Raw genomic sequence first — 26,032 nt, forward strand, 5'->3', positions numbered from 1 at the left:
ACAGTCAAATAAAAATGCCCTACAGAAAACTATAAAGAAGACAGATACAAAAGTTGTAGAGAAGATAACTTTAAACACTTTACTATCTCTAACAAATTTGTTTTAAAATACTATCCTATCCTTGTGGAAAAAAACTTATACTGTGTTTAAATATACATATGAAAAAGTCCAGAAGGCTATAATGTTATATATCACAAAACAGGTTATCTCTAAATGGTACAGAAGGATTTCTCCTTACTTTCTGCTAGTATATAATTTTTTCCTATTTTCCCACATTGACTGCATAGTATTTAATAAAACACTGTTTAAAACAAAGAATATTATATATAATTCTTACTTTATACTCCAAGTAATTAAAATGTTGATGAGAAGGCTGAGTTTCTAACAAAAATAATACAATTTACATTTTAGATGTAAATTGGATATTAATAACTTTGGAGAAATTTTTAACATTATCAAAAAATCTGCCTCCAATAAAAGACCCCTCTAAGCCTACGATCTGAGCAATAAATTATTTCAAATGTCCATAAGCTGTCACAGAATACAAGGAAGAATTCAGTACTACCTAATTCATTTTATTAAGTATCATAAACCAATAAAAAATCATATAAATGTAGTACATTAAAAAAGAAAACTAATCGTACTTATGAAAATGGATATAAAATCATAAAACCACTAAATAAATTAAACTCAATAGTACCAAAACCAAAAGGGATTTATTCCAGGAAGTCAATGACTTTTTAACTGAACAAACTGCTGTCACATCCACGGAAACACGAGAAAAACCATACAGTATTGATAGATGGCTATAAGAAAACCAGTAATATTCTGTATTCACTGTTAACTGAAAAATACTAAAAAGAAAATAATTTTCTAAACACTATAAATAGCACCTACCATAAAAACACTACATAATATGATACTTAATACAGAATAGCTAAACAATTTCTATTAAAAATCTGGAACAAGAAGACCACTACCCTACGTCATTACTATAAGAGATTTTATCCATGCAATAAAATATTAAACAGACATATAGTCTAAATACTATAAGTATTTAAAAAGATAATTTTCATTTTATGATTTTATTACATATTTGTAACTAATAAGAAATTATATAAAATATTTATAATAAAAAGATAGTTAGGATTTATACAATTTTAGACCACACATATACACATGCATATGAAAAATTTTCTTATAAACTGGTATTAAATAGTTAAGAGAAATGAAAAAGATACCACTAAAAGCAAATGAATAACCACAAACTGGGAGAAAATATTCATATAGCATATATGTGACAAAGTGCTCATATTCAGAACATACAAAGAACATCTACAAATTTTAAAAAAGGCAAGAACTCTTTACTAGTATGGCTAGCAAGACTAATAAAGAATAAAAGAGAAAAGAATCAAATAGACACAATAAAAAATGATAAAGGACATAGCACCACTGATCCCATGGGAATACAAACTACCATCAGAGAACACCATAAACACTTCTACGCAAATAAACTAGAAAATCTAGAAGAAATGGATAAATTCCTGGACACATACACCCTCCCAAGACTAAACCAGGAAGAAGTTGAATCCCTGAATAGACCATTAAAAAGTTCTAACATTGAGGCAGTAATTAATAGCCTACCAACCAAAAAAAACCCAGGACCAGATGGATTCACAGCTGAATTCTACCAGAGGTATAAAGAGGAGCTGGTACCATTGCTTTTGAAACTATTCCAAATAACAGAAAAAAAGGGACTCCTCCCTAACTCATTTTATGAGGCCAGCAGCACCCTGACACCAAAATCTGGCAGAGACACAACAAAAAAAGGAAATTTCAGGCCAATATCCCTGATGAACATCAATGCAAAAATCCTCAATAAAATACTGGCAAACCGAATCCAGCAGCACATCAAAATGCTTATCCACCACAAACAAGTCGGCTTCATCCCTGGGATGCAAGGCTGGTTCGACAGATGCAAATGAATCAACATAATCCATCACATAAACAGAACCAATAACAAAAACCACATGATTATCTCAATAGATGCGGAAAAGGCCTTCAACAAAATTCAACACTCCTTCATGATAAAAACTCTCAATAAACTAGGTATTGATGGAACATATCTCAAAACAATAAGAGCTATTTATGACAAACCCACAGCCAATATCATACTGAATGGGCAAAAGCTGGAAGGATTCTCTTTGAAAACTGGCACAAGACAAGGATGCCCTCTCTCACCACTCCTATTCAACATAGTATTGGAAGTTCTGGCCAGGACAATCAGGCAAGAGAAAGAAATGAAGGTACTCAAATAGGAAAAGAGGAAGTCAAATTGTCTCTGTTTGCAGATGACATGATTGTATATTTAGAAAACCCCATTGTCTCAGCCCAAAATCTCCTTAAGCTGAGAAGCAACTTCAGCAATGTCTCAGGATACAAAATCAATGTGTGAAAGTCTCAAGCATTCCTATACACCAATAATAGACAGCGGGCCAAATCATGAGTGAACTCCCATTCACAATTGCTACAGAGAATAAAATACCTTACTTACAAGGGATGTGAAGGACCTCTTCAAGGAGAACTATAAACCACTGCTCAAGGAAATAAGAGAGGACACAAACAAATGGAAAAACATTCCATGCTCACGGATAGGAAGAATCAGTATCGTGAAAATGGCCATACTGCCCAAAATAATTTACAGACTCAATGCTATCCCTATCAAGCTACCATTGACTTTCTTCACAGAATAAGAAAAAAACTACTTTAAATTTCATATGGAACCAAAAAACAGTACATATAGCCAAGACAATCCTAAGCAAAAAGAACAAAGCTGGAGACATCACACTACCTGACTTCAAACTATAGTACAAGGAAGGCTACAGTAACCAAAACAGCTTGGTGCTGGTACCAAAATAGATATATAGACCAATGGAACAGAACAGAGGCCTCAGAAATAACACCACACATCTACAACCACCTGATCCTTGACAAACCTGACAAAAACAAGAAATGGGGAAAAGATTCCCTATTTAATAAATGGTGTTGGGAAAACTGGCTAGCCATACGCAGAAAAGTGAAATTGGACCCCTTCTTTACACCTTACACAAAATTAACTCAAGATGGATTCAAGACTTAAGACCTAAAACCATAAAAACCCTAGAAGAAAACCTAGGCAATACCATTCAAGACATAGGCATGGGCAAAGACTTCATGACTAACACACCAAAAGCAATGACAACAAAAGCCATGACAACAAAAGCCAAAATTGACAAATGAGATCTAATTAAACTAAAGAGCTTCTGCACAGCAAAACAAACTATCATCAGAGTGAAAAGGCAATCTACAGAATGGGAAAAAATTATTGCAATCTAGCCATCTAACAAGGGGCTAATATCCAGAATCTGCAAGGAACTTAAACAAATTTACAAGAAAAAAAAACAACCCCAACAAAAAGTGGGCAAAGGATATGAACAGACACTTCTCAAAAGAAGACATTTATGCAGCCAACAAACATGAAAAAAAGCTCATCATCACTGGTCATTAGAGAAATGCAAATCAAAACTACAATGAGATACCATCTCACCCCAGTTAGAAAAGCGATCATTAAAAAGTGAGGAAACAACAGATGCAGGACAGGATGTGGAGAAATAGGAATGCTTTTACACTGTTGGTGGGAGTATAAGTCAACCATTGTGGAAGATGGTGTGGTGATTCCTCAAGTATCTAGAACCAGAAATACCACTTGACCCAGCAATCCCATTACTGGGTATATACCCAAAGGATTATAAATCATTCAACCATAAAGACACATGCACATGTATGTTTATTGCAGCACTATTCACAGTAGCAAAGACTTGGAACCAACCCAAATGCCCATCAATGATAAACTGGATAAAGAAAATATGGCACATATACACCATGGAATATTATGCAGCCATAAAAAGGATGAGTTCATGTCCTTTGCAGGGATATGAATGAAGCTGGAAACCATCATTCTCAGCAAACTAACACAGGAACAGAAAACTAAACACCACATGTTCTCACTCATAAGTGAGAGTTGAACAATGAGAACACATGGACACAGAGAAGGGAACATGACACATAAGGGCGTGTCAGGGGCTGGGAGGCTAGGGAAGGGATAGCATTAGGAGAAATATGTAACATAGATGACAGGTTGATGGGTGCAGCAAACCACCATGGCATGTTGTATACCTATGTAACAAACCTGCATGTTCTGCACATGTATCCCAGAACTTAAAGTGTGTGTGTGTGTGTGTGTGTGTGTGTGTGTGTGTGTGTGTATATAAAAGGCAACAATTCAAATACAAAGAATGGGCAAAAGACTTAGAAACTTGAAAATAGGGTATACCACTGGCCAATAAGCACAACAAAACACACTCAGCATCATTAGTCATCATAGAAATGCAAGTTAAAATAATAGTGAAATATCACTATATACCCACTAGCATGGTTCTAAGAGAAAAGACTCACCAAACACTGGCAAAAATGTGGAACAATCAGAATTCTAATTCATTGTTGGTGGAATATAAAATAGCACCACCACTTTGGAAAACTCTTTCAAAGTTCACATAAGCTGCAACATAAACTTATCCTATAGCCCAGCAATTCAGGTGCTAGTAAACATTTCATTCCAAAAGAATGAAAACATATGCCCACAAAAAGACCTGTGCACAAATGTTTATTACAATATGATTCACCATAGCTCAAAACTGAAAGCAACCGAAATGTTCAACAGGAAACTGGATTAATAATAAAAGGAAATGGATTACCAACATACACAACAAGAATGAATCTCAAAAACTTCATGCTGGTGACAGGATATAAGATCACTAATAAAAAACAATTGTATTTCTACATACTAGTAATGAATAATCCTAAAATGAAATTAAGAAAACAATCCCATTTATAATGGCAGTAAAACAAAATGCCTAGGAACATATTTAACAAAAAAAGTACAGGACTTTTACACTGAAAGCTATAAAACACTGTTGAAAGAAATTAATGATTATCTACTTAAATGGAAAGCCATCCCATGTTGATATATCAGAAGACGTGACATTGTTAAAATGGCAATATTCCCCCAGATTGACCTGCAGATTTAACACAATCACTAGCAAAATCCCAGCTGATATTTTTGCAGAAATTGATAAACTGGCCTAAAATTCACGTGGAAAAAACAAGTTTAAAAAAAGAACAAAGTTGGAGAACTCAGACTTCCCAATGTCAAGCTTACTACAAGCTATAGTAATCAAGACAGTATGGTACTGGCAGAAATATAAGTCAAGGAAACAGAACTGAGAGTCCAGGAATAAACTCTCATAATTATGGTTAACTAACTGTTAACAAGTGTGCCAGGACAATTCAGTGAGGAAAGAATCATCTTTTTCAATAAGTGGCATTGGAATAACCGGGCATCAACATGCAAAAAAAAAAAAGAAACTACCTCACATCATATACAAATATTAACTAAAAATAGATCACTGACGTAAATGTAAGAGCTAAAACCATAAAACTAGTTTAAAAACAGTAGTACATCTTTATAATTCAGGATTAAACAACGATTTCCTACTATGGTATCAAAAGCACAAGCAACAGAAAAAAAACTTCCTCAAAACTAAAACTTGTGCACCAAAAGACACCTTCAAGAAAGTGAAAAAAAACAACCACAGAATGAAAAAATAAATTTGCAAATCACTATCCAACAAAGAACTTTTATCAACAATATATAAAAAATTTCTAAGTCAATAAAAAAAAGACAAATAACTACTGAAAAATAGGAAAATAATTAGAACAGACATTTATTCTTAAAAGATCTATAAGCAGCTGATATACACATGAAAAGAGTCTTAGTACCACTAGTCTTTAGGAAAATGCAAATCAAAATCACAATGAGATGAGATTGCCATTTCACACATATTAGAATGACTATAATAAAAAAGACAGTAACAAATGTTGGTGAAGATATGGATAAAGTAGAAACCTCACACATTGCTGGTGGGAAGGTAGAATGATACTGCTCTTTTGGAAAAGTTTGATAGTTTCTCAAAATGCTAAACATTGTTACCATACAACCCAGCAATTCTACTCCTAGGAAGAAAGGTAGATTCACACAAAAATGTGTATAACAGCATTTAGCCAAAAAGAAGATAGAACCTAAGTGCCCATCAACTGAATAAGGGATAAACAAATGTGGTATATCCATACAACAGAATATTATTCAGCTATAAAAAGGAATGAAGCACTGATATATGCTGTAATACATGATGAGCCTTGAAAATATTATGCCAAGAATCCAATCACCAAAAGCCATACATTACAAGCCTCCATCTATGTGAAATGTCCAGAATAGTCCAATCCATATATACAGAAAGACTAGTGATAGCCTGAGACTGGGGCAGGGAAGGGTGAAGCTAGAAAGGGGAGTGACTACCACTGGGTATAAGGTTTCTTTGGGGGATGTTGAAAAAAGTTCCAAAAATAGACTGTGGTGATGGTTGCACAAATCTATGAATTTATGTGAAATATATCTCAATAAAGTTGTAAGAAAAAATTACACTGGGCAAAAGACACGAGATCCAAAATAATATTATGTGAGTTCATATATTAATAAATTCTTCTTCAAACAAAACTCATGCACAATGACAGAAATCAAAGAGCAGTTGGCTGCAAGTGGAAAGATGAGGGGATGAGAGACCTTGGGTAATAAATGTATAGATTAAATGGGCATGTACATTTGTTAAAACTCACTGACCTCTACGTTTAAGATTTATATATTCCACTGCAAGTAAATTGCACTTCAATAAAAACATAAACATTCATAACTGAGGTTTACGAAGTGAATATTCTTGGGTTAGCACATCAAGTATTTAAGAAAAAGGGCATTGTGTAGAGAGGGTCCCCAAGACCACCTTCAGGTTTGGTGATTTGTTAAGAAAAATCACAGGTCTCAACATATTGTCATACTCATACCTATAATTTATTACAGTGAAATGGGAAAAAAAAAATCTGAAAAAGGAAAAAGCATATAGAGTAAGTCCAGAGGAAACCAGGTGCAAGCTTCTAGGCATCCTCTCCCCGTAGAGTCATACAGGATGTGTTTAAATGCTCCAGCACGAAACTGTGACAGTATGTGTGAAGTGTTGTTGACCAGGAAACTCATTACAGACTCAGTGTCCAATGTTGGGGGCTGGTCATGTACGCACCCTCTGTTCAGCACATACTAAGAATTCAGACTCTCAGAAGGAAAGCAATTGTTTAGCACAAACTATAGTGCTTGTACAAACAGATTAAAAACAGTGAGCCACTCATCTTTAGGATATCCATGTTCCCAGACACTAACCAAGGGCTAATCTTGCAAGCAAGGCCTTTCTAAGGATAGCACACCTGCTATGCTAACTATTTTCTACACAGGCATGATACCTGCAACATACTTCCAAATGGTTCTGATAATAAGAAATACCAGCACCACTACAACAATACGGAAACAGAAAAAATTAAGTAAATGTGTCAAAATGTTCACAACTGGTAAATCTGGATGAAGGGTTTATGAGAATATTTTGCAGTATTCTTATACTTTCTTCAAATTTGCAATTATCTCAAAATTAAAAGTAAAGAAAAAATTAATAGGGATGAGAAGAATTTTATCCCTAAGGGACAATTTTTTAAAATAAGGAAATATCTAAAAATAACTTCAATAAAAAACACATATACTTACCTAAAAAACTACATTATTATACTGAGATATAAAATATTTGAAAGGATTTACATACCATGTAACAAAATGCAAATATTAAATATCACATAGTTTTCTATTAGTCCCAAGTTTTTATAGTGGACATCTCATTCTATCAGTCTAGCACCTTTTTTCCCATTTCTTGTAGCAACAGAATTCTTCTATTGAACCGGACCCATTCCATGAGGCCACTCATATGGAGGACCCATTCTCATGCTTTTTAGGTGCAGCTGACCCTGCTCTCCACAATTCCCTTTCCCCCAAGACCATTTCCACCTAAATGACTAGACCTCAGTGATTTGAACTCCTATACCTCTGGACACAGTAACTGGCTCAGACATAAGCAACTGACTCAAGGTGGGCCAACTAGATAAAGTATTAAAGAGAATTCCTGGTTGCTAAGTTGGAAAAATTAGTCTCGGCTGCCTAGAGCCATCTTACTCACCTTGTAAAGAAACCCAGCAAAACAAGCAGAACCCAAAGATACAGTGCCCAGACAACATAATTTAAGTCCCCTGGATCCCTGGATACAGCAATACCTGAAGCTACCATATCTCTGGAACACTCAGTGACATAATGAATACCTTTCTTTCCTTTCTTTGCTGAAAAAAAAAACTTAAGCTACCATAATTAGGTTTTTGCCTCTTGTCATCAAGTCTCAACATACAATTAAAATAATCCCAAAACCAATAAAAATATAGATAAATAACACATTAAACAAGGTAGATGATCCTTAAAGTGACTATAGTAAATCTTTGTAACTCAGTTTATGAGCTAAGAAATATCATAAATTAATGAAGAATAAATTATTCAACAATAATGACTAACAGGGAAAACAGTTACTCGAAAAAAAAAAAAACAGAGCCTCACTTCACATCCCGAAAATTAACTATCCAAAATAGCCCAAATAAAGAATATACCAATACTTACCTATATTATTTTCCAGCCACTGATGTCCTTCAATTAGTTGATCAATTAAGGCAGAATAATGTGCAGTAGCTTCATCAGGCATAACCCAGCCACCTGTCACAATTTCAAGCTGACCATTTTCTATTAAACTAGAGAGAAAATAACAAGTCTACATTAATAAATAGAAGAAAAGTTCAAATGAAAAACTAAATAAGCATAAACATTAAGAACAGCCTTTAAATATAACCAGTATGTATACTAGTTGTCAAAAAATGTTTAAACCAGTGAATGAATTTCAACTTCAAGACCTCATGATAGCACCCGGTGTCTCAGGTGACCCCTGCCCTTCTGCAGGAAAAGCCACGCAGGTCATTCTGGAGGTTCCTTCCACAAGGGTATAAACTCCCACACAGCCTCAAAGATTCTTAATGTCAAAAGCCACATCTAGTTGGTTTATTTATTTATTTGAGACGGAGTTTCACTCTTGTTGCCCAGGCTGAAGTGCAATGGTGCAATCTCGGCTCACTGCAACCGCCGCCTCCCAGGTTCAAGCGATTCTCCTGCCTCAGCTTCCCGAGTAACCAGGATTATAGGCATGCGCCACCATGCCCCGCTAATTTTGTATTTTTGGTAGAGATGTGGTTTCTCCATGTTGGTCAGGCTGGTCTCGAACCCCCAGCCTCAGGTGATTCGCCCGCCTCGGCTTCCCAAAGTGCTGGGATTACAGGCGTGAGCCACCGCACCCGGCCCATATCTAGTTTATTTCTGAATCTTGCAGAGCACCTAGAAAAGTGTTTTACACAGAGTATATGCTTGATGAGTGTTTATTGGAGGGCTGTCATTTTAAGCACATTATTTATTTCAATATACTTTTATCAAAAAATCAGTATTTACTTTAGTCCTTCTGACACTGATAAGTTAATCATGCAAACTACCCTAAAAAATAACAAGGGTAAAGCTAGTAAATACCACATGGCTCTGAGAATACAGATAACATCATAAAGTACTTTGCTCCAGATTCAGTTGAACTGTAGGCTATAGAGTTTACTTTCCATTACTGAGTGAAAGGCTCTAACAGCGTCATTACTTGTCTATTGGGTATTCCTGTGCCATAATACCATACCAGGTAACATGATCCCTAGTCCTAATAAAATTGTTTTGAGAAGATACTTTCCCCTGAGAAGAAAAAAAAAAAATCATAAACTATTAAAATTTTGAAATAGTGCCCAAGGAAGCATAAAAGTCAAGAATTTAAGCAAGGTCTGGCACAGTGGCTCAGCCCTGTAGTTCAAGTACTCTGGGAAGCCAAGACAGGAGGGTTGCTTGAGGTAAGGAATTCTAGACCAGCCTGGGCAACATAGGGAGATCCCATATTTACAAAATAAAATAAAAAAGTTAGCCAGGTGTGGTGGTGCATGCCTGTAGTCCCAGCTACTTGGAAGGCTGAGGTGGGAGGATTGCTTGAGCCTGTGAGTTTGAGGCTGCAGCGAGCTATGATTACGCCACTGCACTCCAGCCTGGGAGATAGAGTGAGACACTGTGTCGAAAAGAAAGAAAGAAAAGAAAAGAAAAGAAAAGAAAAGAGAGAAAGAGGAAGGAAGGAAGGAAGGAAGGAAGGAAGGAAGGAAGGAAGGAAGGAAGGAAGGAGAAAGAAAGAAAGAAAGAAAGAAAGAAAGAAAGAAAGAAAGAAAGACAGAAAGAGAGAGAAAAGAAAAAGAAAAGGAAAAAAATTGAGCAAGTATCTACCTTAAGTGTCACAGACTTGCCAGCCTGCAACACGATGGTTTGGAAAATGGGGGAAAATTTCAGCAAGAAGCAAAGCAGCTTTAAAAACGACATACATCACTGGATGCCTACAGCTAACAGCCAACTCTCAAGCCAAATTTAGTTGAAGCAGACCAGAGGCACACAGGATGAATAACTATTTTCCTACAAAGCATATGACAGAAGCCACATTAACACAACATGTAATTCAAACATATGCATGATCATATAACCAGTAACAGAGTAGATAATGGACATAATTTCTAAAAAAAATCAAATAATAAATTCCCTGCAAAAATTAAAGAAATAAATTTATGTTGCCATGGGGATCACCAACTAATATAATTTCACATGGAGAATATCACTCATTCGAATGTCTAAAGAAACACAATATCCAATCAAACTTCAGATTCTCAAAGGCCCAAATCAAGAACCTACAATGCAGAAGCTGGAAATTTCTAAAAAATGCCCTTCAGAACACAACTAAATTCAAGGCTACTGGTCCCACCTTTACTGTAGATAGACCTATGCATACAATCAGTTCTTTTTCTTATCTTTCTGGTGATCGCCTGATTTAGCCACAGTTCTAGAGGCTATGGACCAAACCTGCCCCTTATGCCTTATGCTTGGCAGCCTGAGATGTCAGGACAGTATGAGATTTAGTATCTAATTATCAAATATGGAAACTTGACTTCATTATTTCAATATATCAATAAATAGGTCTTTTGGAAAATTTCAGATAAAAGTTCAGATATAAATCAAAAACAAACTCTTCGCTGATCTTGAATAGAGAAAAAAACTACAGATTAAGAAAACTAAAAATTAAGTGGAAAAAATTTACTCCAATCATAGAACTTTTCTTTTTTCATCTATATCAGTTTTAATTTACAACATAATTCCTGTCCCCCAGGCATCAATGGTCTTCAAGAAAGTCAACCAGCCAAGAATTACAGTATATACAGTAACTAATTTTCCCAGCTCCATTTGTTAATAATCCATTTCTTCTCCATGATGCCTAGGATGCTACTTTCATCAAAGACTGAATTCTTATCTGTACTTAAAGGTTAAAGACTATTCTATTAATTTTGAGGAGGCATGAAAAACTTCCCACCTATTAAAATGTTTTCCAGCATTTACCTATTTTCTTCTCCCCTATCTTTCCCAGTGTGGCTGGTCTCAACTGCCCTCATAGCTCAGCTCAGAGATGTCTTCATGTGCACCCAAGCTAAACTAACACTCCTACTGTACCCCCCATTCTATCCATCACAGTCTTTATCAGAAACCAAACTTACCTTGTTCATTGTCAGATCTCCACTCTTTCCCTCCTGACCTCTACCCACCATTAGAATGTAAGCTCCAAGAGAGCATGGACTAGAATGTGCTTTGTTCATGTTGGCATGTCCAGCACTCAGAAGCTTGCTTGGCAGATAATGGTCATTCAAATATTTGTTACATAAATGAGGAATTAATGAATAAAGCCATCAGTTTAATATTAGTATTTACCTACAGTTTTTATGTTAGAAGAAGCTTATAGATACTTGCAAAATAAAACAGAAAGAGAAAGGTCAGTCAGAATGAAGTTTCAATTATCTAGGTATGAGATGATATGATCCAGAATATGGTAGTGGTAATTATGAAATATGGAGGAGGAGGAAGACAGGGGAGACATCACATGAAAAAGTATCAATGGTAATTAGAAAATGGCTGAAGATAGATGAAAAGATTAATGTAAATATGACTTAGAGTTTTAATTCCAGGTGTCTAACGGAATGGTAGTATTAATACACAGACAGTGCAATTGCGTTGAGAAAGGAAGTCACTTTGTAGTAATGCATATAAATTTGGACAGGGCTTTTTGATGACAGTGTGACATCCAAAAGGAGTTAAGTGAAAAAGAAGAGTAAGTTTAAGAAAAGGGGCCAATTAAAAAGTTAAGTTTCAAAGAACTATTAACAAAAGAGAAAACAGTGAATGATGAGAAGTTAACAAAAAACAAGCAAAAGGAGAGTCAAAGATCAAGCTGAAGGAAAATATAAGAGAAATGGAGATAAGAAATGCTAAAGGACAAAAATAATAAATCTGAATTTAGTCTGAAACAGTCTGGAAAAGAGTAATAAAGAGCAATCTGTCCTTCCGGTTGGTAAAAGCCATTAAAAAGCTACCATAACTGTGACTTAGAAATAAACACATCAGTGAGTCAGAATAGGAAGTTGAAAAACAGATTTTTAAAAAATATTTACATTATTAAAATAGGCATTGAAGATTTATTAAAAAAAAAAAAAAACTAAAAATAGAACTACCATATGATCCAGCCATCCCACTACTGGGAAAAACTCAAGTATACCAAGGAAAAAAATCAGTACACCAAAGGGATACTTGGACTTTCATGTTTATTGCAGCACTATTCACAACATGTTTATTGCAGCACTATTCACAACAGCAAAGACATGGAATCAATCTAAGTGTTGATTTAGATGAATGGAAAAAGAAAATGTGGTGTATATATATACACAATGGAATACTATTTAGTCATAAAAAAGTATGAAATCGTATCATTTGTAGGAACATGAATGAAACTGGAGGTCATTCTAGTAAGCAAAATAAGCCAGGCACAGAAAGACAAATATCCTATGTTCTCACTCGTATTTGGGAGCTAAAAAAAAAAAAAAAAAAGTCGATCTCACAGAAGTGGAGAGTAGAAGGACAGATACCAGAGGCTGGGAAGAGTATTTGACTCAGGGTAGGGATTGGGAAGAGGGGTTAAGAGAGGTTGGTGAATGGGTACAAACATACAGTTAGATAAAAGGAGTAAGTTCTAACGTTTGACAGCAGAGTAGGGTGACTATAGTTAACAACAATGTATTGTATATTTCAAAACAGCTAAAAGAGGACTGGAAATGTTCCCAACACTTAGAAATGATACTCAAGGTGATGGACACCCCAACCCTGACTTGATCATTACCCATTCCATGCATGTAACAAAATATCACATATACCCCATAAATATGTACAAATATTTGCATCAATTAAAAATATAAAAATACAATAAAACAGCCATTGATTTAGTGGAGAAAGAATGAGTTATATTTTTTCTTTTTAAGACTCAATCAGAGTGACTTAAAACCAGTTCATAAGAAAATGCCAAGATATTATGTCATGGAAGCCAAGGGATTCATATTTCAAAACACTATGCTCATACAGGTTTTTCAGAAAAATTGCATGAGTAGGTCAAAAATAGGCAAATATATCGTATCATATATAAATGACATCATAATAGTAGGCCAGAAAGCGCATAGGTTTTAGTTCCTCTTAGCATAGTTTCTTTTATAAGATAGAACAAAACATCCCATGGAAGAAAAGAGACAACATTATTTTAATATGGACCATATTGTAATAGTATGATACCTGATAGAATAATCAGGTTAGTGAGTACTCGTATTTCACTGAACTGCCTGCTTTTCCTAGGGTATTACCCTCTAACCCATCCACAAGAATAGAAAAACAGATAATAAATCAGAAGATTCTCACAAGCAGGAAGGTTTGGTCTGATATAAAATATTTGCTGTGTTGAGCAAAAACACTTGCCATTAACAACAACAACAAAACCCAAAAACATCAGGACACAAATTTGCCCTGAATTCTAGAACATATATGATAAGCACTTAAGGAAGCATCTGACGAGTGAAAGAAAAACAAGAAATAGTCCCCAAAAAACAAAGAAAATTGTTGACCTAATTATTGAGAAGCATAGCAGTAACCATCAACATTTAGTGATAACTACAAAACCTAGGACTAAAAGTCTTAACAGAAACAATATGTCTGGAAATACTTTAAATAATATTTACAAGCAATAACAGAAAAGCTATGTTAACCTAAAAAAGTACCATACTTAAAGCCACTGTTGTTAGTGATGATAAAAATAAAATGAAGATGGATTGTAGCTGTACATTCAAGACTAACGATTTTTTTAAAGTAATGAGAAATACCCATATCTATAGAAAAATTTACTTAGAACGAATACAGGCACTTCCAAGTATTTCCATTCACAGTGTTCAACAGGTATCAAATGAACTATTTCTCTGACAGGCAGAGGAATATTAGTGGAGAAAGTTAATTAAAAAAATTAAAATTTAAATTAAAATTTAAAAAAATAAATTTAATTAAAATTTAATTAAAATTATTAAAAAAAAAAGATGTGCCCACATCATAGGGTTTATTGTTTAGTTTCTACAAAGACATTCTCTATTTTACATGTACACTTCATGGTATTTCCTAATAAACATGAACTCTAAAGGCCAAAGTGAAAGGATATTGGGTAAGTAAGGGAAACAAAGGAATATATTTATCTAACAAATCCAGAAACTAAGAAACCAGGAACTAATTTTCAAAATTAACAATACTTGTGTTTCACTTTTTACACTGAGTTGACTTGTAACTAATGGTAAAAGACATTAAAATACCACCATGTTTCTATTTCAATGATGAGAAATTTGGTATAGAAAGCTAAAGAAAATTACTGATCAAAACTAAGCTGAGCATATCTGTCGTTCCTCATTTTACCTAACATGTAGAATTTACTGCAAAGCACAACAAGCTGCAAATCATTTTCTCTGAGTGTCACTTTTTCCTCTATGTAGAATCATCAGACATTTGGAATTTGGTCACACACAGAAGGACACACTCAAAGAGCTTTTCTCCCTAATGGGGAAATTGCTACAGACAACTTAGTAGCAAACAATGCATCATTTAGCAAGCTTCAAAGAATCACAAATTAATTTCACATAAGAAAACCGCTGAATTTCTAATCACACATCTGGAGAAACAGGAAATAATACAAGATGACATACAGTATTTCATCCTTAAATTTAAAAAAAATTTTAAATGAAAAATTCAAAAACACAGAAGCTCCCAATGAATCAATTTATACCCCAAAGACATTCTGCTAATCAGATTGTCTGATTCATATTCCTTTCATGGAGAATATCTAGTGGGCAGGGAAAAAGATTTGTTTTAAAGCCCCTTATATAATGATAGGGGAAACTCACTGTATACTTTTGAACATTGTTGATACATACCTATACAGATTTAGTGTATGAGGAACAGAGGGCAAATCAGTCATCTCTCATGATTTCTTCCTCATTGCAATCCAGCCACATCCCCTTCTTTCAGCTAGCTGTCCATGCTGTCTATCTACCTGGAATGTTTTCCCTTCAAATATCTGCCTCATTGGTTCTTACAGGTTCATTAGGGGCTGTTACTGGCCACCACATCCCACCCAAATCCAGCCTAAACTGTTATCTTACAGAAAATCTAACTTTTCTTCCATAACATTTACAACAAAATTTAATTGCATATTTGTATGTCTACTATCTTTCTATTCCAACAGGCTGTAAGTACCATGAGTGCAGGAATCACATCAGTTTTGTTCATCATTTAACACTGATTGTTCCTATTAGTATAAAATTGTAAAACATGGGTACGAATAATGCAAAAAAAAAAAGGGCAAAAGATACAATGCAGATATTTCAGAAATAACTGGCTCATAAAAATGACAAGAAATTTAATCTCACTTATAAGGAAATGCAAGTTAAAACTTCATTAAGATGCCACTTTTCACCTATCAGATTAGAAACATCAAAAAGTTGTATAACACACTGTGATGTTAAGGATGTAGACATAAGTAGTCTCACATACTGCTGGCAATAACTATCAAACTGTAAAACGCATATGTACTTTCATCCATGCTCACTGAAAATGAGTAAGAAAATATTGTATTTTAAAATAAGAGCATTATATACACTAAAGACAAAAGATACACTAAATACATTACCAAGAGGCCAGAAATAAAATTGGAAGTAGTTAAATAACAAGTCCCATTCACATAACAGACTTTACTAAAAGATTCTCCAAGATATATGTTTAAAAAGCACTGGTACAACGCCCATTAGGGATGCCTATTACTTAAAATAATAAAACAGCAAATAAGTGTTTATAAGGATGTGAGGAAACTGGAAATCTGTGCATTGCTGGTGGGATGTAAAATGGTACAGTAGTATGGAAAACAGCATGGTGATGAAAAAATTATGCACGAATCTTGTATTACACATCCTTATACTGCCCTTTGACTCCTTGGTGCAATTCCACATTATTCCCAGGCAGTATACCCTGTAGAAAAGGCATGTCCACTTGCTTGTTCTAAAACAATTTGGGGAAAGCCCTAGAGAATAACGTTTTAGGCAACAAAGAGGACAAAATCATACAGCTAAATGTTGATTATATTGTCAGTCAAATGAAAGTGCTGTACCCACCCTCTCCCCGCCAGCTCTGCGTTACCTCTGTATAAAATTAGATTATAAATAGAGATCATGGATACAAACAGATGTTTTCAAAGATAAAAGTTAAAAAATTACCTAGATCCCCAAAAGTAAGAGATTAGTCCAGTTAACTCATCCATACAGTGACAGAACATTATTCAGCCATTAAAAATGATATCACAGAAAACTAGTGAAATTCATAAATGTTTATAATGTATTTTGCAAAAAAGCATGACATTAAAATATAACAAAAATACAAGAAGCACACGTACAGAATTACTGTCATTTTCATGTCAATGCTTATCATGCTCATATTTATGTCTATGTAAAATGTTTAAATGTTTTACTCTGCCAAAAAAAATACACGTAAATTGACAGTGATTTAAAAAAAAATTAAACATAGAATTACTATGTGATCCAGCAGTCCCATTTCTGGAGATGGAAAGAAGGGACCTGGACAGATATCTGCACACCCATATCCATACAGCATTATTCACAGTGGCCAAAAGGTAGAAACCACCCAAATGTCCATCAAAGGACAAATGGATAAATAAGCTGTGGTAGGTATTAGGCTGGTGCAAAAGTAATTGCGGTTTTTGTCACTACTTTCAATACATACAGGGGAATATCATGTAGCCTTAAAAAGGAAAGAAATTCTGATACATGCCACAACATGAATGAGCCTTGAAGATACTATGCTAAATGAAGTAACGCAGACAGAAAAGGACAAAAATTATATGATTCTATGTATATAAGGCACCTAATAGAGTAGTCAAACTTGTAGAGACAGAAAACAGAACAGTGGTTGCCAGGAGCAAGAGGAATGGGAATTACTGTTCAATAGGTACAAAGTTTGCATTTGGGGTGATGATAAAGTTCTAGAGATGGATGGTAGTAACAGCTGCACAATGATGTAAATGTTGTAATGCTATTAAACTGTACACTTAAAAATTGTTAAAATAGTACATTTTATGTTATGCTTATTTACAATTTAAAAAATAGATGCACTCAAAAAAAAAAAAAAACCAGCACAATGTGCATGGCATGGTATCATTGTATAATATATATGCCTATGCCTTTATGTGCATGTGCATATGTTTTCCCATATATCCATAAAATAAATAAGAGCCTGGTCATAGTAGTTACCTCCTGTGAAAAGAGCAAAATGACAAGGAGACAGGAGTGGCTGAGTACCTTACTTTTCATTGTGTATCCTTTGTATATATTGGGACATATATTAAAAAGTAAATTAAACCAAATTTTTTTCTCAACTATAAATGCTATAACCTGTGTCTCCTAAGCACTGAAAACTAACAAAACTGAGGCCAGATGCGGTGGTTCACATCTGTAATCTCAGCACTTTGGGAAGCCGAGGCTGTCAGATCACTTGAGGTCCGGAGTTCAAGACCAGCCTGGCCAACATGGCGAAACCCCATCTCCACAAAACATACAAAAATTAGCTGGGTGTGGTGGCACATGCCTGTAATCCCAGCTACTTCGGAGGCTGAGGGAAGAGAACTGCTTGAACCTGGGAGGCAGAGGTGGCAGTGAGCCAAGACTGCAACACTGCACTCCAGCCTAGGCAACAGAGTAAAGCTCTGTCTCAAAAAAAAAAAAAAAAAAAAAGTAACAGAACTGTAGCTTAAAAATAGTCATGAAAATTTATTTAAAAATATATCTTGGGGCCAAGTGCAGTGGCTCACACCTATAATCCCTGTGCTTTGGGAGACCAATGCAGGAAGATCACCTCAGGCCAGGGGTTTGAGGACGAGCCTGGGAAATACAGTAAAACCTATCTCTACAAAATTATAAAAATTAGCTAGGCATGGTGGCATGCACCTGTAGGTCCTAGCTACTCAGGAGTCTGAGGTAGAGTATCACTTGAGCCCGGAGTCTGAGGTTGCAGTGAGCTATGATAGCACCACTGCACTCCAGCCTGAGTGACAAAGACCCTGTCTCTAAAATTAATTAATTAATAGAAATAATAAATTTCTCATATGGTTCAATAATTTCTGCAAAGTTTTAATAAGCAGGGGATGTACTTTAAATCTTTCACTGTAAACAATACTTTATTCATAAAATGCTCATTCAAAATAAGTTGAAAAATGTGAAAGACGTTAAAGAATAAAATTTAAAAACTCACTACCTTGATATATATGCACAAACGGTTATGGTAGCCAGAGTTTTTAACCAAGTTAATTTACTTAACATTATACCATGAACATCTTTCCATATCGAGAGACATATATCATTATGTTTACTGTATTGTATTATTGTATTTATTGTATTGTATGTTTATATTGTATTACATTTTCTAAAATATTTTTAATTGAGATATAACAATATACAATACACAGATTTTCAGTCTCATGAATCCTGATAACTGTAATCACTATCCAAAATAATATATAGACTACTTCCACCAATTCAGAGTTCCCTCATGCCCCGCTCCGCTCCATGCTCGCCCACTCGCCCTGCCCCCAAAAAACATTCTGACATTCCATTTCTATCACAATAGATCAGTTGAGTCTCCTCTCAGAATTCATAAAATGGAAATCAAACAATATTTACTCTTCTGTCTCACTTCTTCTGCTTAACATTTGTGAGACTCATCCATATTACTGTGTATTTCAGTAATTTATCATTTTTTTACTGCTAGGTATTGTGTTGTATGAATATACGACAATTTTTTGTTTTTTTTTTTTTTTTTTTGAGACGGAGTCTCGCTCTGTCACCCAGGCTGGAGTGCAGTGGCGCAATCTCGGCTCACTGCAAGCTCCGCCTCCCGGGTTCACGCCATTCTCCTGCCTCAGCCTCTCCGAGTAGCTGGGACTACAGGCGCCCGCCACCACGCCCGGCTAATTTTTTATATTTTTTAGTAGAGACGGGGTTTCACCGTGGTCTCGATCTCCTGACCTCGTGATTCGCCCGCCTCGGCCTCCCAAAGTGCTGGGATTACAAGCGTACGACAATTTTTTAATCCATCACCTGCTGAAGGACATTTAAACTGTTTGCAGTCTGAAGTTACTAGGAAAAAAAAAGCCTGTATGAAAATGTCTGTACAAGTCTTTTTGTGAACATTTTTTCATTTCTCTTGGGTAAATTCCTAGGAGTGGAGCTCCCAGATCACATGGTATATATTTTAAGTTTGGAAAACTCTTTGGAGGCTTTTCAGAAAGTCGCCCCCATTTTACATTCCCACCCGCAATATATGAGAGTTTCTGTTGCTACACATTCTTGCCAACTTTTGACGTTGTCATCTTTTTTATTTTAGCCATTCTAAAAGGGTTGGAAACAGTATCTTCTAGAAGTTTTGATATGTATCTCCCTGATGGCCATGATTTATCCAGCTTCTACACACACACACCCTCGCTGCGCACCCTCCCCAACTGCTGCTGTCTAATAAACGTCTTTCAGGTGTTCAAACATGCCTTTGTTAATCCCTGGCCCATAATCACCATTCTCTTCTCACAACCTGAAATTCCTTCTCTGCCCTCTGACACCCATTTCTTGACTGGCTAGTTCTAGTCATCATTCAGGTTTAAGCTTGAATATCATTTGCTTCAGGAAGCCTTCCAAGACCCCCTTCTTGCCTCTATAGAAGAAAACCCTTTATTGTTATACTGTGTTTAATTACACGTCTTCCCTGCTGTTTTCTGAGGGCTGGGACCAGGTCAGTCTTGCTTACCTCCTACATTTCTGGAGCATAACACAATAAATATTTGCTGAATGAATGGTAGAAGTAAATAAGGGAAGGCTTCATAGATGAGGTAATATTTCAGCTGAGTGTTGAAAATGAGTAAGACTGAAATTATCCAGTGCACAAAAGGAAAAAAATAAAAATCCAAGCTGAACACACACAAATTCCTAAGAAGCATGAAATAGCATGTGTCTGAGGTCACCCGTGGCTCAGAATGCCTAAGAGTAGAATGTGACGCAGGAAGTGACTGGAGATAAGGATGAGCAAGTTGGGAGGAATCAGACAGAAAAAGTCAGTATGCGTCAGGCAAAGGATAGTGGCCTGTGCCTTTTGAGACTGAAGCACCACAAAGCATTTTAAAGCAAACATGGTGGGACTCATATATTAGAAAACTAACTCTGTTGACGAAATGGCAGACACTTAGAAGTGGCACAGCTGGAAATGGAAAGACCATTTGGAGGTTTTCACAACAGTACGAGACGAGCAATGGAGATGAAAAGCAGGGGTCAGAGTCTGGAGGCACTGAAGAGGCAGAAGTCACAGAGCTTAGGGACTAACTGGATGTCACAGAAAAGGGAGGTGGAAAAGGCAGAGCACCACAGAGGTGAAGACTATTTGCTCACTATTTCTGGGGCAAGACTGCCTGGCTTGGGTCCTATTTCCACACTTACTAGCTGGGTGACCTTAGGCACTTTCCTTAACACCTCTGCCTCAGATCCCTCAACAGGAGAATGAAGATGATAAAGAACCTTAACTCAAGAGAATGCTAAAGGATTGGCTGAATAAATACACGAGTGCTTATCTCTTACTATTGCCACTAACTAGAGAACAAGAAGTCCAGGTTGGATCTTTAGATCTGGAAGTAGTCCAAATGCCTGGTAATTAAAACAACAGTGTGGAAAAGCATGCAAAATGAAGAAAACTAAGCAGTGTTCCCCAACAGGTGAGAACAGGAATATTTGGGAAGTAAGGAGAAGAGGAAATCAGAGAGATGATGAAAAATGAATGGCCAGCAGCGCCAGAAGAGACCCGAAAGTGAAAGAGCTCAAGGTCACTTCAAAGCTAAAAGAGGAAAGAATTTCGAGGAGAATGGAGTAGTCGACGTCAATGCTGCAAAAAAATCCTCTCTGAGGCTTAAGAAAGTATCCAAGGGATGGACGGAGCACCTGAGAAGTCCCTCATGGCTTTTACAGGTCTCCATGACATAAACAGATGCCAGTGATTGAAGGGAATGAGAGGTGGAAGGATAGCCGTCTCACTCAAGACGAACTGGAATTGAAAAGGTAGGGATAGAACATATGCTTTCTAAAATAAACGTAAACCACTGCTTCGACTATTAGAACTAAAGTTATTTTAGACCCTGGTGCATTGCTTTCAGTGCTTTGATGAAATGCTAAATATCTTTAGATTCTAAACTCAATCCAAATCTGCAAATGACTCTTGAGTATCACAAGACACACCATAACTTCCCATTGCTCTATAAATTTTACAGCAACCTTCAGTTAAATACCATAAAATCCAACCTGTATAAAACATATAATGAATTAGTCCGTATAAGAACATTAATAGTCCAATTTCTTAGAAAACCCAAGATGCACATTAGTTAAGTTTGGATTCTTATTTAAAAATGTAACATCAAATATTTCTCTGATTTTAAGAAGCAAGCAGAGATAGTTGAGAAGACAGTGGAAGGTTCACTTAAATATGAACCTGGGGAAAAAATGTAAGAAGATAATACAAAGATTACATAAATAAAGAGTTTGCATTCTTGCTAAAGCAATGAAACCCACCAATTTGGTGAAGATAAAAAGTCTATACTAACTGATGGTGCCTTCCTCCCAGCACACATTTGGAGGCCTTTTTCACACTAAAAGATCCACAAAGAGAAACTGGTCAAGACTTTGGTGAATATATAAACTGTTCTTAGGTTCTAGTAACTCGTGGGTTTCTCCACTCAACACTGGTCTCAATAGCAAGAGCAGATGCAATATAAAAGCTGTTCCAGTATCTCAGAGCCCAGAGAGGAACAATGAATATGTAACATGCTGTGTGCTAGTCAAAGGAAAGGCTAAGGCTAATGTTTCAGCTGCCTGACTCTCAATAAGCGTTCACATTTTGATGTATTATAAACATCATGCAGTATTTAACTGCATTTAGCCAAAAATATTCAAATGTGAAGCCTAAAAAGTTTTAAAAAATTACACCACCAGTCATTTTCAAAATTAAACAAGCGTAGAAGACAATATACTGATTATTTAATGGAAGGCAGCTTCTTTTAAATCCACTGGATATGTATTGCCAGTAGGTACCATGATTATAATTGATTAAATTATTTCAGTTCACACGAAAAAACAGAAAATATAGATGCTGTTTATATAGATCGCTCTTTAGTTAACTAGATTTTCACTTTTAAAAGCTTATAGAGTTGAATAATAATGCTGCTAGGGGGAGGGGATAAGAATCAAACAAGTACTGCTAGAATAGATTATAAGGATCATTTGAGTTATGTTTCCGTTAAGTTCCCACAATCAATTGGTATTCTTTAGGGACAATGAAAGCTTACGTGGAACTCTGCTGGAATTAACAGGTTCTGCTCTGCAACAGCTAGCTTGCAAATTTAGGTACAGATATTTAATCCACAGCTCATCTTCAAAAAGAGAAAAACAAGCCACTGCATAAGCATTACACTAGAAGTCACACAAAAAAACTATTAGTAATGCCACTTAGTACAAGCTCAGAATTTTAAATAACAGGAGCAAACTTAAACATCTATTAAGTTTTCCTCTGAAAACATACATTTAAGCAACTAACACTAAGAATGTTTCATTCAAGTAAGTGGGGAGGAATGCTATTACCCTAGTTCTACAAACAAATGTAATAAGTGAATAAAAGTGAATTATTATAGCTAGAAGAGACAGAGCTTTAGCAAATCTTGACCAGAAACAGAATTCATCTGCTCTAATCTGGCTATAAAACCATTTTTCCTTAAAGCAAAATGATACTGTTGACGTCAAGCCTATATTCCAGAATATTTTCCAATGCCAAAAAAGCTGTTCTCACTCAGAAGTCTGAGTGAGACAAATCTGAGTGAGACAAAGATTGAGCGCTAGATTCTAATCTGCAGTCCCCTTCAATATCTTACCATATTTTATCTTTAATATTGGACTGATTCATGAAATTGCCATTTTTGTATATCAAAAGTAGTCAAATATCGGCAATTTATACGGTTCAACCTAAGAAAAATAACCAAAAGAATAAAAAAAAGGCGGGGGGGGGAACTTGCATCCAGGTAGAGTCAGGAGAAAGAGGCCATCCACAGGCCACAAAATTGGCAGCATTTCTGACAGATATGGTACAAGTAAAACTGAAATCATTCAAGTATTGACCTGCAACTGCCCTGCATGAAAAATCAGCATGAAATCCCAGCATAAATAAGAAGATTCTGAGAGATTCTGTCAACAGCTCCGAATCTGAAGGGCCAAGGGCTGAGGCAAAGCTGAGTCTTGGGACAGATACTAATCACAGACTCTTCACCCTCATGGCACTTGTGTGAGCCTCCCTCTGCACAAGTCTCTCTGCCCATGCACTGTGACTGCTGCAGAGGCAGTCTCCTTAATGAAGCCATGCTGGGAGAGAGCCAAGCATGGCTGGCCTCACCTGACCACAAGCAGTAGGCAGCAGACCCAGTTTCCTTCTGAGGTGGCTGGACTCTGTGAAGCAGCACCTTCAGACACACATCTCCTATCTGGCTTACAGGCCACACAAAAACAAAGCTAGATGGAGAAAGCCAGCCCTAGGCTCAGCAGCTAAACCAAAGAAACAGAAAACCTTTCATAGATGGGGCACTCCTTTTCCAGATCTTCTCATAGCCCCAGCTCCTCTCTTCTCTCACTCTGTCCTATTTACAACCAGGGCACCTTCCCCAACTGCTGATCCCTGATTCTCATATAATCTTGCAGGATGTAATTCTCCAACAGAGGAACTAAGGAGACATCCTAAGTTCCTATCAGCTAGCTTTCTGGTTTGCAAGCAATACAAACTGACTCTGGATACTGTCTTGAACACACAGAACTGAAGACAGGATAAAAGTCCAGGCTTAACAAAGGGCTGGAGGAAAATGAGAAATCATGCTGCAGGGAACACAAGGATCTTATCACAGGAAGAGTCTTGCAAATGCAGGTGCTGTGAGGAATGACCAGTAAACATTCTTCTGTGTCTGCTTCCCTCCCTCCATCTGTCAGCCCTCACTTCACTCTCTAAAGATTCAAAGCCCTGGGAAATAATATGCTGATTAACTGAGCTGACATCACAGCTGACTTGTCTGGGCTAGGCAACAAGGAGGAGGAGCTGACTTCCTTGGGTAAGAGACCACTTCCCAAAAGGAAATCAGGTGAAATGGACGCTGGTCAGCCAGTAACAACTAATACCCACAGCAAGGAAACTGAAAGTATTTGGTTAGAAAAGAAAGTGATTCAAGGCAAGTTACACCATGTTTTGGGACAAATTTCAGGTGTGGATACAGCTGTTGTTGCTCACAGATAAATAAAAAGGAGGGAAATACTTGGACTTATGGACAACAATACAAAAATCATAGAAGTAAAGTTAGAACCAAACACTCAAAGCCAGAAAAGACTGAATACCACAGTACTGAACTGAGGGGGTGGCAGGCAAGACTCTTAGGAAAAATCTCCCAAAACACAGTAAATACAACAAATTAAAAACGCATATGAAAAAGAGAGACTAGAGACACAATAACAAGGTACTTGAATTCTAAAACAAATGAAACAAAAGCAGCAGTAAATTAGTAAGTACAGAACACAAAAGCTAAAGAAACATTTGAATTGATAGGTGGAAATCTTAATGAAAAGTTATACATACCTAGATATATAACTTAGTGAAAATTTAAAATTTCATAAATAAAGTAAGTGAGCACGGGGAAAAAGTTACCTTCAATGAAGCATTATATAAGAAAGTTTTAAGAGAGAAGAGAAAAAAAATTATAGTTAAAATCTTACCATTATAGGAACTAAGCACAGTGGCTGATATCTGTAATCCCAGCACTTTGGGAAGCTGAGGCAGGTGGATCACTTGGGCCCAACGGTTCAAGATCAGCCTGCGCAACATGGCAAAATCTCATCTCTACAAAAAATACAAAAATGAGCCACCGTCGTGGTGTGCGCCTGTAGTCCCAGCTACTGGAGGGCTGAAGTGGGAGGATCACCTGAGCCCAGGAGGTTAAGACTGCAGTGAGCTGTGATCATACCACTGCACTGCAGCCTGGGAACAGAGTGGAACCCTGTTTCAAAAAAAAAAATTAAAAATTAAAAGAAAAGTCTCCCATTATAGACGACTTCAGCATTAAAAATTACATATGGTATCCAGGAGAAATACTCAAAGTCTCAAATAAAAGTTAAAAAAGCACTAATGTTTATTGGGATTTTAAAATGTGCCAGGCATTGTGCTAAGCATGGTGTTTGAATTAATTCAATCCTCATTAAAACCAACAAAATTGGTGTCAATATTATCCTCATTTGACAAATGAAGAAACTGAGGTATAGAGAAGTTAAATAACTTGCTCAAAGCCACACA

At 36.1% G+C, this 26,032-nt stretch overlaps 1 protein-coding gene across 2 annotated transcripts in view; it reads right to left on the reverse strand.

The window, feature by feature from the left end:
- Window positions 1–26,032, reverse strand: part of MAN2A1 (mannosidase alpha class 2A member 1) — a 177,114-nt gene that overhangs the window by 106,438 nt on the left and 44,644 nt on the right. For both annotated transcript variants that reach the window (XM_058440641.1, XM_058440642.1), the window contains one exon: window positions 8,687–8,814. In XM_058440641.1, coding sequence (XP_058296624.1) covers window positions 8,687–8,814 — 128 coding nt within the window. The remainder of the gene's footprint in view (window positions 1–8,686; window positions 8,815–26,032) is intronic.

The sequence above is a fragment of the Hylobates moloch genome, unplaced genomic scaffold, assembly GCF_009828535.3.
Source record: "Hylobates moloch isolate HMO894 unplaced genomic scaffold, HMol_V3 SCAFFOLD_6, whole genome shotgun sequence".
Lineage (NCBI taxonomy): Eukaryota > Metazoa > Chordata > Mammalia > Primates > Hylobatidae > Hylobates > Hylobates moloch.